This window comes from Mytilus californianus, unplaced genomic scaffold (genome assembly GCF_021869535.1).
Source record: "Mytilus californianus isolate M0D057914Y unplaced genomic scaffold, xbMytCali1.0.p SCAF_11, whole genome shotgun sequence".
Classification (NCBI taxonomy): Eukaryota; Metazoa; Mollusca; class Bivalvia; order Mytilida; family Mytilidae; genus Mytilus; species Mytilus californianus.
In genome coordinates, this window is record NW_026262593.1 from 29,961,996 (window position 1) to 29,976,568 (window position 14,573).

At 29.7% G+C, this 14,573-nt stretch overlaps 1 protein-coding gene across 4 annotated transcripts in view; it reads right to left on the reverse strand.

Moving 5' to 3' along the window:
* Positions 1-643: 643 nt before the first annotated feature.
* LOC127719867 (anoctamin-7-like) overlaps positions 644-14,573 on the reverse strand; it is an 80,931-nt gene continuing 67,001 nt past the window's right edge. For 2 of the 4 annotated variants that reach the window (XM_052226209.1, XM_052226207.1), the window contains 7 exons: positions 13,838-13,962; positions 12,802-13,007; positions 12,218-12,351; positions 11,051-11,141; positions 9,676-9,807; positions 8,976-9,035; positions 644-5,282 (listed from right to left, as the gene is read on the reverse strand). In XM_052226209.1, coding sequence (XP_052082169.1) covers positions 5,193-5,282; positions 8,976-9,035; positions 9,676-9,807; positions 11,051-11,141; positions 12,218-12,351; positions 12,802-13,007; positions 13,838-13,962 — 838 coding nt within the window. In that variant the 3' untranslated portion in view covers positions 644-5,192. Of the gene's footprint in view, positions 5,283-8,360; positions 8,390-8,975; positions 9,036-9,675; positions 9,808-11,050; positions 11,142-12,217; positions 12,352-12,801; positions 13,008-13,837; positions 13,963-14,573 lie in introns of all 4 variants that reach the window. The other 2 variants (XM_052226211.1, XM_052226210.1) reach the window with 2 other exon arrangements.

Genomic DNA, 14,573 nt, shown 5'->3' on the forward strand with positions numbered 1-14,573 from the left:
ATGCATGGTGAAAATGTTACATTTTTCAATAGGCTGCACTCTTAAATTATTGAGCTACTGTACAGTGTTCTCCCCAGGATTTTTAGATAGCACCAGGGTAATCAAGGCGACAAATTAGATATATGCATCGATCATAATTTTTACCAAAAATCATAGCACTGCGGAACAGAAATATAGGACCTCGCAAGGACTGATAGAACCACGCTCGGAAATTGTAGGACCGTGGGGCCTGGGGAGAACACTGACTGTATCTTAGATTCGTAGTGATGTATTCTGTGATAAGTTTATTCAATATGAAAGTATAAATATCAATACCTTTGCATAATTATAAATGTAGAATTTTTTATTACTGTGATTGTTGAACAATGAATAAGAATGCAAGATTAATTATTGCGATATCAGGAAATTATTAATTTATATAAATAGCAAATCAATATTTAAATGCCAATTTTAATTTTGATGAAACCTATCCCATTGCAATTTCGGCAATAATAATAACATCACAAAAATTTCTGAATTTTCAGCGTCCATTTTAGCTATGGCTAAACAAACTCAACTTATACAGCCACATTAGGGACCCTATTTGATCTGGCTTGTTCACTTCAGGTCATTTTACAAGGCCAAATATAGATAAAGTCTAATATATGAGTAAAGAAATTCTTTATTTCTTTATAACATTTGTAAGTTAATAATAACAGACACATGATTGTAATAGACAGGAATGTGACAAGAACATTACAAGAGATACTTAAGATACGTAAATAAAACAAGATCAATCATAAAAAACTTTATATAAAATACAACAAAATATGAAAAAAGAGAATAAGACATACTGAACATGTTTTATAAAAAGCAAATAAACATATACATACTACAATTCAGTTAAAAAAAACAAGACAGAACTGTTCATTTCTTTACAACATCTAATTCTATATCGGAATGATATATGGTTTATTTGCAATTTTAGATCAGATGCATGTCAACTATTGTAAAAAAACTATCTTAAAAAAGATAATTCAAAAATAAAATAACAATGTCTGAAATGGTTGGCAAAGAATTGTAAAAAAACTCCAACCAAATACTTTAGGTGTAAACAATAAATAAAGAAAGATCAGAGACTCATAGACCAGGTTGCAATGGTTATGATCATAGTATTTGATATTGTTTAATGAATTATTCTAATGATGGTAATGAAGAGTAAAATCTACTGATTTCTAGACAAAGCTGAGGGAAACACGTCTCCTTGGAGGTGTCCACTGATATCATGTAATGAAAGAAGATAATAAATGAACAGATGGATGGATATAGTTAGATTCACAAAACAATAAAACATGTAGCTTTGGATTTTTTTTTGTAAAGATCAAGATAATTAGATTATACTTTAAATTTAGAAATGAATGCACACATTTAATATAGTAATCCTTGCATGACTACTGTGGAAAATGCCAAATCTATTTAAAGCAATTGCAAAATTTTCATGAAGAAAAATCACAATGGTTTACAAATAAAATTAAGATAATTTTGAAATGCTTGAATAATTTTACTATTTTTGCAATTTCAGGGGCCTGAGATAATGGCTCCTATCATACCTCATCTTTCTCATGAGAAATGATCCTGTCAATATAGAAAGATAGCTAGAGTGTACAACTGACAACCCAGGAATAGTAAACAAAATCTTCTTTCCCATGAAGAAAATGACCCTGTCAATATAGAAAGATAGCTAGAGTGTACAAATGACAACCCAGGAATAGTAAACAAAATTGTCACCCATATAATTAATGTACAAGGCAATAAGTACTTGTGTACAATAACATGTTCTACAAACAGATTTAAAATAAGCCCTTTTTATTGTATTTAAAACATTTTAAACTTGTTTCTACAGGAAATCATTTTGAGCTTTAACAGTTGTTAATTAATCAAATTTGGCAAAAAACATTTAGGATATGCACAAATCAAAATTAGATTATTATGCAACAAGAAATACATGCAATTTGAGATTCACTACAAGTTGTATTATGCAATATTTTTTAAAACTTGATCATTAAAATAAAATGTAAAAATGGGTCAAAGTCTCAAATAGCCTAGTTGCAATATTTGTGACTAATCAATGAAGCATGTTTGAGGGATGTTAGTTGATGATTACAATATCAGATACCCTGTTTTGTAAATTTTGCTGGAAAATAACTATGTCCCAAAGTCTGAAAATATGTTAATAAACTCTTCAAAAATTTCCATAATAGCATGTGCACAACTTCAGAAATTATACGTCATTGATATAAGCCTTTATTCATACAAAAAATATATATTTTACAGGTTATGTAACCATTTTAAATGGATTTTTGTCAAACATTACAAATATTATCTAATCCGGTGAAAAGCATTATTCAGGAGGATTAAGCATCATATACTTTCCAAATGAAAATACTAGCACTTTCTCCAATTGAGTCATTGTAGTTTGCTTAATATCCAATGGCAAAATTTCATGCATATTCAGAACACTATTTCATGAGCAGATCAGGACTGATAAGCATAAAACCACTTAAGGGCTGTTCCATAAAAACAAACATGGGACCCAGGGAAGGCACTTTGAAATCTCAACTTATGGGGCGGTGTTAAAATTATTTTGAACAGTGAAAATGTAAAGAGAAATTCTAAATTGCCTCTTTAGTTGGTTACCCTATTTTCAAAGTGCCTTCCCTGCGTGCCATGTATGTTTTAATGGAACAGCTCAAAGTTAAAATATCCAATCATAGCATTAATTTATCGTAGGACATGTAGAAAAATTTGTCCGTTTGGAACAAATCTTAATTAAGTAGTTTTATGCATATCAGCTCTGAGGAGCAAATGCTAGCTCGACCAATTACAAATATGTTAAAGTTCCTGGTATATGGATCTCTTTAATATGAAGTTTCATTAATATTCATTAAATTATTCAACAGAAGTTATGGAATGGTTAACTTATAGAACAACAAAGTATAAGCTTAGAAAAAACCTCCATATTATTATGATGCAATAATGAAGTAATAGCTTGTAAAGTGGCTTTCAAGCATTATACTTTAAACATTCAAGGAAATCCATGAAAAATATCTGGTCAATAATTTAATTGTGGATGTAACGCGTCTTCTGATTGGCTGACGTTGTTTTGTTTATCAGCTCATAGACATAATTTTGTCATGTGACCGTGACGTCATCAACATTTTTTCATGGTTTACTACGGTTTAAAATGGAATTTAGAATTAAATTATAAGAAATGACTGTAATATTTTTTCTGTCTATTCGAAATAACATAAAAAATGTGGTGCACACTTTAAAATAACACGCTACGGGGGTTATTCAGTGTGCACCACATTTTTGATGTTATTTCTTCATAGACAGAAAATTTTTTACAGTTATTCCTTAATAATACAAAGATCTTTATGTGATATGGACAAATATTAATGATAACATCAAGTCGATAAGAAACTTTGCATATCCTTTGACCAAATATAAGTCAAATTGTAAGTGCTCAGATTATATACTGTAAATTCAGAAATTATTTTTGTCAATGGAAATAATGCGACTTGGTGATTATCATAATAATAAGAACTCACATTCTGATATTAGATACAGATATCTGTATGCAGCTTTTCCTGAAATGGCAATAATTAATCTCACATTTTTGTCCATTCTTCAAAAATCGCAATAATAACTGCACGCAATAATTTCTGAATTTACAGTAGTCAAATGACATTTGTCTCAACAATTCATTTCTGTATACCACGGTCAAAAAATTCAATATGTTAAATCCAATATCAGGTAGTTGAGAACTTGCTAGTATTGGACTAGATATAACTATAATACAACCACTCATATAATTAAAACAATAGTTTGAAACCTTTTAAATTTCAATACACTATATTTGGACTACAAATATGATATCATGATTTTATAAACTTATAATTTGTGACTATATAAGAGACTATGCCCAACCAAAATATTCTTTTATTTCAGTGGAGATTTGTGAAGGATTTTTTGGGTGAAAAACTTGCAATATTCCTTACATATGGAAGATCTATAGATATCAAAAATACTTTAATAAGTAATGTCAGACTTTAAAGGCATGATTTTTGTTACCTAATAAAAAGCAACATAGACAATCACTATGTATGATAAAGACATCTTTCAAGATAAAACCAAACTGACTGTAGCAAAAATCAGCTAAAAAGCAAAATGGAATTCATCTCTGTACAAAATGTGAGAAATTTTCTTGACACTTGCATTCTTCATTTTTGACAGCAAGATTCTTGGGTTTTTTTCAGTATATATTTGTTCCTGTAACAATCCAAGGAACTATAAATCAAATTGTTTCTTCATATATTTCAGTAAGGAATTGGCCTCATATTTGAGTATTTTCAGAACCCCACTCACTAAAACAGGACCCCACCCCACTCAGGCAGCTCCATTGAAACAAATAAATTAAATAAACCAAATTTGGTATAAAAAAAATTAAAACATCACTGATTACCACTCTTCTCAATCAGACATAAAATTTGAAAAGTTAATAATAAATGTAACAACCTTCAATAAAAACAAAACACATCTTTTAACAATGTCTGACCCATTCTCACATGAAAAAAAAACCAAAATAATGAGACATTTTAAGATAATACAAATGATATGATGATATTGAATGTTTAAACTGTCAGTTTATCCTGTAACTGACAAACAATGTATGACACATAAACCTTTCCCACTGATTTCCTACCATTCTGAACAATGACCAATCAGACAATGACATTTGTGTTCCTAGTCTTCAATTTGGACAATCATTAAATAATTTCTAGAAGACATAATCTGTATTTTTGTATATGCAGGTTTTACTGCATATGTTAAAAATGTCATATAGGAAAAACATCTACATACTTCCTTTGTTCTCAAGGGAAAAAAGCTTTGTCTTGGTATTTGTTCACTGAACTCGTTAGTCTATAAAAACTGGAAAAATTCCAGTAAAATTTTTTTTTTGGTTCAGTGATAAGTAATTCTTTACTTATTCAAATCAGATTTATATCTGATAAAATTTTCACACTGCAATGTTTTGTCCAGTAAATATTGTTTGGTTCTGTTTATATTGTATGTTAAGCAATACATTAACCCCAGAATTTTTCGTACATTGGATAGTTTGAGAAGTAGCTCAGCGTTACTTGTCCTTCCTGCTAGGATTTTTTACTTGTCTTTATAGTGCTATCAACTTTTACTGATATTTTCTCCAGATCATCCTCTTCTTCATCTAATCCACGAGCCATCTGTAAAATGAAAAACAGAAAATATAAACTGTGAAATTAATGCCATATTTTTAAAGCTTTATGATCATTATACAAAGAAAATGTTCTAGATGGCTTAATGAATCATTTGCCTGTAAAATTATAGGGTATTGATCATAACATAACTTTTTTCAGAATAATGATTGATTGATTTTTTGGTGTTTATAACCACTTTCAGCACTTTTGGCTATGATAATAATAATAAATAATAATAAAATTCTTTATTTAACGAAGGTTACTCATTTAACAATGACATGTTAATCTTCCCTGAGGCCTTCAAAAACTATTAATACAAATAGAAAAAAAAAATGCAAACAAAATAAAATACATAATACAGTTATATAATGTATCATGTCGATCAGTTTTGATTGGTGGAGGAAGCCAAAGTACATAGAGAGAACCACCCACCGTTATCAGGTAAACTTGCAATTCTAGACAAATTAAGGTAGGAGTATAAGATGATGGGATTCACACTCAATATCTCAGTGTTTACAGTGATCACTGTAGAGAAACTACCAAGAGCACATGGCCACCGACGCCCCCTTTTTCAGTAAGATGTACCCTTTAGTACTTTGATAATATACCAAAATAATATCTAAGTTCTTCAGATGAGTAAATGCTGACAGTACCTGTAGTAAAAAATATTAGATACAGCATAAATTTCTTAATACTTTAATTTCTCAATACTTTAATTTCAAGAGAATTGATAGTCAAAATCGGAGAAAATTTTCTTGTTTTAATAAGTCTATTTTGAAAAATCCACTTAAATTCTATTGCATTACATTTGAAACTTTAACTAGTTTTATCAATATGCAGTTTAGGTTAATTTTACTGAAACTTTATGTTATCAATTTACCCATAGGAATAACATTAAAATAATAGATAAACTCAGGAAAAGTTTGCTTAAAATGGGCAAAGTAGTTTCTGAGAAGAATATGAAAAGGGTTTCAATAGGAAGAAATTTACCACTAATGTTCAATGTATGCCACCTCATCAACTTTAAATGAGGATAATTTATAGAGGGAATCATCAATATTAAAATTGGAGACATAGTTTCAGTTATTAAAGAGAAATAATACTTTTCCATGGTAATGGTGCATGATGTTTAAGATCCACAAGTATCCTTTGTAGAAGGTTTCCTATCGTTTAATCCTCTAAAATTTCAAAGGATTTTTCAATGTAGTTTCAGATGAGGAAAAGATTTTTTAAAAAGTGACCAATCAGAATCAAAAATTGTCTCTGCTGATAATGTTTTTTTTTAATCTGTTTGGAACCAACTAAGTTAGTTAATTAGTTGTAGTGAACCTTGCATACTGGTTCATCATTATTAGTTGGATACCAATTGGGGAACCAGGAATTTAAATGTTCAATCAATTACAAATTTCCTATAAAAATGTATGCAGACTTTTGCAAAACAACAAAAGCAAATATCCACAAGATGTAAGTTTTCCTCAATCCACGAAAATTGATAGCCACGAAAATATATGAATCCACTGTCCATCACTCTTGTCAAGTTTGGTTTACCTTAGCAAAGTCGATTCCCAGGGGCCAGTTGTGAGCTAAAAAACAATCTACTTATGATTGAAAATTTGATAAGATTTACAACTCCATATGTGTAAGGTTATGACGTAGGAAATGAAGTTTGACAGCTGTATGTAAGTGTATGCAATCTTTGTAACAGCTTTTTTTATACTCAATGTATTAAATTTTAACAGACGGAATAAAGTTTTTAAATCTTAAAATTTAAAAACCTCTTTTTTAGTGATTACAAATTAAAGATTAAACACATATTGTCCTGAGGTGTTATTTTGGTATTCATGCCTCCAAGTGTCATCTTGCTTTGTTTTTGGGAGTTTGCAGACATGAGCATATCTGATAAGCAGCAAAAATATGGAAAGAGATTTCCTAAATTCTTTTTTTTTTTTTTTAATTGGAATGACAAATTATGCAAAGTCTAGATTTTATTATATTATACTTTCAAACTAATTACCAAAAATATATTTTATTTAGTTCAAGTCGGGTTCAAGGTAAATATCCATATTAATCTAAAGCTAGTAGATTTCTATATTCATACTGTAACAAGGAGTCAATGATGAATGCTATTACGATTATATATTTTCTTTGTAGAAATTTCAAATGGTAATTTCTAAATTAAAAATGTTTCATTTGTGACATAAAAAATTCATAAAAAAATGTTTTTCAAACATTTATCTAAAAAAAATATTAAACACAACATGAAATAGTGAATGATTTAAAAAAAAATCATTTTCTAAGTACTAATTAAGAGCTATAAATAAACTGCATATAGATTATATAGAAAATTCATTTACAATAGATATATACATTAGGCTATATCTTCATACAAAAATAACTTGCATAGAATATCATTCAAATGTTAACTTTCTCTGATACTATTTGAAAAAAAATTATGTTTTCCACCATGGTTTTAAGCTTTTAGCAGACAACATATAAAAGCTATCACTCAGTGGTGAATACACATAGAAAATATACAAATTTACTTTAAAACAGCTGAAAAAAAAAATGCAGCAAAAAAAATTTGCAATCAAGTGTCCTCATCGTGTTTAATCAAATAAAAAAAAATATTCTTAATGTATTGTGTGAATGACTATATTTTGAAACATGCATAATAATTTATACCTTCTGATATGCTGAGATGCATACATAAACCACAAATTATAGAAGAAATATTACGCCACTTCAAAGATACCCTGGTACTATTTGAGAAGTCAGTCTGAGTAAAATGAGGATAATACATTGGACAATTGGATTAATATTTGTCAAACACATAGAATTTGTTTTCAAGCTTTAAATTTGACTTAGTGATTTGATTTTTTTTTTCACACACAGTAGAGATCAAGATTGTCTGACAGCTGTTAGTGATATAGTTGTCAGTAGCATAGCTGTTTTCTTTGAAGATTTGGCTCATTACAACAAAAGCGTCTCAAAACGAAAATGTTAATAAAAAATGATCAGTGATACAGATGTAAAAAAATAATAACTATGTGTAAAACGACAGGCTCCATGTGCTTTTTAACTTACTACACTTCTGTAATATGGTCTTCTAATTCCTTTTGTTTTAATGCAAAAATATTTTTTTAGATATAGATAACTAGATGAAAAAACTATTTTCTCCACATAACTGGGAATGAAACTGTTTTCAGTTGGCTTACATAAACAACAAAACAAATGGCTAAAAGAGTTAAGTATTTTCATCCAGAAAAAACAATAAATATATACTGATATACATTTTGACAGGAGCACATGCTGAAAATAAAATTATATGAAGGCAAATACAGACATTTCAAAATCAACATCTATAGATCATAAACAGGGGTACCATGGACTCCTTCAAGCATTCATTCACATAAAATTTTGTTGACACCTTGGAAAAATTAACATTATTATCTTTGATTTATATTCCATGATTAACTATAAAGAGTGCCTAATTTCTCTCCCTCTAACCTAATTCTTCAATTCATATGGCAAGGTATGAGAAAAATCATATGTGATGAATACAGGAATGGAAGGGGTTCCAAAGTACCTCATTCAAGCTGAAACACTACTACAATTCAGTCCTTAAATACTGTACAACATGAGGATAATAATCATATTATCTAACATTGGGGTCACTGAAATGACAACATTTAAACTCACTTCCACATCAACTACATTATCATCATCATCTAGTTCCTCTTCAGCGTCTGAGGATTCGTTCTGATTCAAAAGTTTGAACATTAGATTTTTTTTGGGGATGAGGGGGGGTGGAGTTAATTTATCAATACATGTTTATTCATTTATAACAAAATTGCTAAGCCGTGTTTTTCTGAGAAAAACCTTAAAAATTAATTATTTACTGTGGATTCATTTAATTTTGTGGTTTTGGCAAAAGCTACATACATTCCTTTAGAAAATTTGTAATTTGTTGAACATTTAAATTCGTGGTTCCCCTGTACCAACGAAATCCAAGAAAAATTGGTATCCAACGAATATTAATGAATCCACAGTATCCATCAAAAGATATTCAGTTTCCTACAAATGTTGTCCATCTATAATTGACCAGAACATCTTGGACATATTTTTGAAAAAGTTCATTAACTAAGTCCTTCCGAAGTGAGTTTAATTTGTAAATGAAAAGTATCTTGTTATTAAAAATTATTGTACACTTCTTGAAAGAGAAAATTGAAAAGTAGTTCAATAAAGCAGTGTTTAACATTAATTAATGTATTTATGCTTACCAATCTTAATCTCTTTTTAATTATTTCAAAGACTACCGTAATTATAAAACTTCCACACTTTTTAAACATTCATAATTTGGATGATTTCAATTTACAATAAATGGGTATTTTATACTAACCATCATGATTGTGTCTGTATCAGCTAGTGCTTGCTTAGCCAGATATCTCTCCCGCTTTATTTTTATCTCTAAAGCCTCAGGTACATCTGGTACCATAAAGTCTATCAGTCGACAAAAACCAAATACTACATGCTACAATACACAACAAACACCATTTATATTTATGATATTTATATATCTTACCATTTGTATTTATGACATGATATTTATATATCTATGCTAAAAGCTACCTTAATCTTAGCTTATATCTGCTTATACATGCTTGAGTTTTTGTTGTCCAGTGCATATTTATCCCATATCCTATTTTTTTATATATATAAAAGGGTATTAATCTCTGTTCAATTTACATAACTTTTTTTAATACACTTATCTACTGTTGAAAATCATATGCTGACCTGAAATTTCAATAGAGACTATGGGCATTAAATCAGTCTTCAAGCTTAACCACAAGTCCTACGGCATTGGCTTGTAAAAGTGCTTTCGGGCTTGTAAAATTCTTCTCTACAAGCCAACAGAATCCAACTAAAATTTTTCAAAAATTGAGCTTCTGGCTTGTGGACTCAAAAGTTAAGCATGAAGGCTGGCATTTACTGAACACAATCAATTACACTTGTCAAATCATGTTATACAAGAAACCACATCACATGGTATAGCTGACTTATATAAACCCTAAAACCAAATTTCAGAAATCCTTATGATGTAGTTCCTGAGAAAGATGCGACGAAAAATATTCATGGGACGGATGGATGGACTGAGGGATGGACGGATGGAAGGACAGAAGAATGGACAGACGGACAGAAGGACGGACAGTCAAGGGTTACACTTAATGATCCTTTCGCCTAGGCATAAAAATAGTAAAGGTACTTCCAAAAATTAATTTTTTTTACATTTATTTAAGTTTTGTCATACAATTTAAGGTTCATTGGTTTTAATATTATCCCTCTTAAAACATCAATTTCAATGGTAATCTGATGCAATACAACATCCTTCTCTAGAAACTACTGTAATCTAACTAAATATTGCGAGAGAAATATAACAAGAGTATTAATTGTCGCAAACATGTTAAACTTAAAAGTATGATGTCCATTTTCACTGACTTCTTTGATCCTCTTATATACATGTATCAATAAAGTTCAAAACCATAAAAAATAAAATGCTGCAAAGTCAGCTAGAAAGGGATAAACATTAAATAAAGTTTTTGCAAAAAATAAGTTGGTTTACTGTATTTCTACAACGACCTAGTCAAATTATATTTTACCAATTTGCAATTTTCTGTAAAAAATATCTCCATCATCAATATTACAGAATAAATTTGGACTTTTCGATTGCAGTGTGAAAATTCTTTTGAAACTATTTAACCAAAACAATATCTTACCTCAAATACAATAACAAATCCTAGTCTAAAGGCTAATAAGTGCCAGTAAAATAACGTATAATGGCCTTCTTTGTCTCGAAAATCTCTATACCTAAAATTCATCAAACAAATTAATTCACATACATTGTCAAATGTTAAGCAATATCTTTTTTGCCATTAGTCATACTTGAAGTCTAATTAAAAGTTTACCCTTTTCCAGAATTAACAATTAAAAGCTGGTATTTGTTTTTTATTGCTAACTTCAACATCATTTGATCGCTAGTGGATAGTTGTCAATCATACCACATCTTCTTATTTTTATAAAATAGTAAATTCTGTAATGCAGTTTTCAGGCAAGTCAAAAAATTACTTTTGAAAAATATGGTTAATTATTTTTTTATCTAAAACATGGAAAAGGTTTTATTGTCAATAGAATTTTTGTCACTTCAAAAATGTCAAACCAAACAGATTATTTTTTATCAAATACAAAGAGAAAGTTGATCTTTAACAACTTTCTAAAATCTTGTACATGTAATTTGAAATGGACAGGCAAACTGAGGGTAATTAAATTCTAAAAAAAATTTCAGATATGATTTAAGTTTGTTTGTATATTTATAAATTAAGGTATTTTTTAGAACAAGCATTGATTAATTAAATTTGAAAAAAAAATTTCATCTATAATTTTGGAAAATGCTTTTTATATATTGCAATTTATATTAATGAGGTCAACAATTTTTTTTGGAAGTTTTTTTTGTTCATTTAACATTGATCAGTAGGGTGAATGCCTTAGTTCACCTAATTTTGTAAACATTGATTTTTAACTAAAAAAGAGCCAAGTATACCTACCGTGTAATATGAATTATCAACTATGCTAAGAGCCAAAAAGGCAACAAAAGGGTTACTGTAAATTCAGATATAATTGCAAGTATCACTGCAATTTTTGAAAAATGGACAAAAATGTGAGATTAATTATAATTGCCATTTCAGGACAATCTGCATGTAGATATATGTATCAGATACGAGAATGTGAGTTCTTATCATAGCAATCCTCACCCAAATGCATTATTCTCATTTATAAAAACTTCGCAATAATTTCTGAATTAACAGTACATTGTACATGTATATACAACTTTTTCAGGTCTTTCTTTGTTTTGTTTTTTCTAATTCATTCTTTTTCAAGAAGCCTACCTGCAAGTCTGATTCATTGTACCATTTGGAGAGACAGCTAAAGAGAAATCTGTATAGCCCTCTAAATTAGAATCATGCTGGAACTGATATAATAGTCTAGGTAAAAACTCTGATGTAAAGGCTATAAGGAATGCCTGCAATGATAAAAACAGTCAAAAGTAAAATTACAGCAGTCTTTGTAAAACAACTTTTTGACTTACAAGATGGAAGACCAGACTGTCATAAAATCTCTTTAAATTTATATTTTACTGGTCTGACAACTTTTTACTAGCCTTGGTTATAATCTTTGAAATCCTTTCATGCACTGATTTCTGACTAGATGTTGGGCCTCCTCATTATATGTGTATATCTCCAAGAAAGGTTGCAATCCAATATAAAGTATTTAGCATCTGGAACCCAAGATGAGCCATGAACTAACAGATAGACATACTGACAGGTTAATAAATTAATATACCCCTCTAATTCTTATAATAGAGAATTTTTAGAACACATTTAAAAATCATAATTTAATGAAATGTGACTTTTTCATACCATTACATCTAAGTTTAAGAAATAGTTATTCATAGTTATTTTTTGGAACCTACATTACTTATAACTGCTAACTGAGCCATGCCATCCAGTATAGAAAACCAGACTCCAATGTCTTGTGCCCGATCAGCCACTGGTCTCCTCGTTTCACATACATATTTCTGTGCATCCAGTCGAATTTCTACCCAGTTGTTTAACAAAGCAAATAAAGGAGCAAGTGGAAAAGCTGCTACAAATATTGTTATAAATCCAAACTGTAAAACTGAAAGTAAAACCATGAAAATGAAATTTATTTTCTGTGAGAATTTCACCTGTATGTATAAAAATATCTTCTTGCACTGTAATACAAGAGTGAATGGCCTTCAACAATAACCAAACTTGAATACTATATTAAAAAAAAAACCTGATTCATGAAAGCCTAGTCGATTAAAAGATGGTTAATTAGTCATTTTCTATTAGCTCAGGACTTACCTATCTCGAGGGCCTGAATTATTTGGGTTAAGCAGAATGGAACACGTTTGAATTGGAGTTATCTTCCTTTCTGCGGTCATAATTGTAGTTGAACTTTAACCAACTTTTGTAATTTTTAATATAATCGTCTTCTTGTTTTTCTGTTCTTTTTGATATATTGAAATACGGGTTTTGAAATATGTTTTTGAAAGAAAATAATCCCTCATTAGTTTGACATTTAAGTTGAATAACCTTATATGATAAACAAGTGAAACTGTGAGCTACTGCTCACTGATGATACCTCCGCCCAAATACTTGATGGTAAACAGGAAGTTGTTGAGTGATGAATCTGAAAACGCATCACACGGTATAGCTGACTTATATAAATCCTGAAACCAAATTTCAGAAATCCTTGTAGTGTAGGTCCTGAGAAAGATGCGACAAAAAATATTCATGGGATGGACGGATGGATTGATGGATGGACAGACAGATGGATGGACAGACGGACGGATGGATGGACAGATGGACAGACAGAGGTAAAACAGTATACCCCACTTTTTTAAAGCGGGGGTATAATTATTAGATAGAATCAGACCATCTTATCTGTGTGTCCGACATTTCACTCTAAGTATCAATACCTACCCATTTCTAAGTATTCATCAAACAAGCCTTGACTGTCTATTAAGTTATAGTCCTCTTCCCATCTAGTTTTTATGGCATTCTTATCCAGACTTATTTTCAGATGATGTATAAATGTTTTCAGTTTTCTGAAATCAAAATAATGGCAAAAGTTAGTAGGAAAAGATAAATAATATTAAGACAGTCATATGTGAAAAAACCATATTAGAATGAATATTTATTTACCATTACAGTTGACTATTACCTCTTTTCATAACTGAGGTTAACCAAGAGTTAAGGGTATTTTTTCAAATAACACTTAACTGTTGTCATATGGCAAAATTTGGGGTACTTTGCTAATTTGCATATTGCCTTATCATGACGACAGTCATTGCAATAGGATTATACATGCTCTTTAATAAAAATGCAAATATGCCAATTCCTAGGTTGAATCAACAATTTGTTCGCATATGGATGACTTCTACATGTTTTTTGCCTTCTGTTCGTGTACAATGAACATTGTCTACTTGGAAAACTTTCGGCCTATTCAGTTTGAAAATTGGAAGCGTGACCGTAGTATAATATATATATGAAATAACAAAAAATTGTAAAAAAGCAAAATTCATCATAGATATAAAGAAACAAGAAGAGGTTGTTCATGATTTGTTCGCATGTAGGGAAATACCTTGCAGGTTGAATTTTCAGGTTAAACATCTTTTATCTTACCTGCTTTCTTAAGTTTTCTGCCAAATTCTTTTAA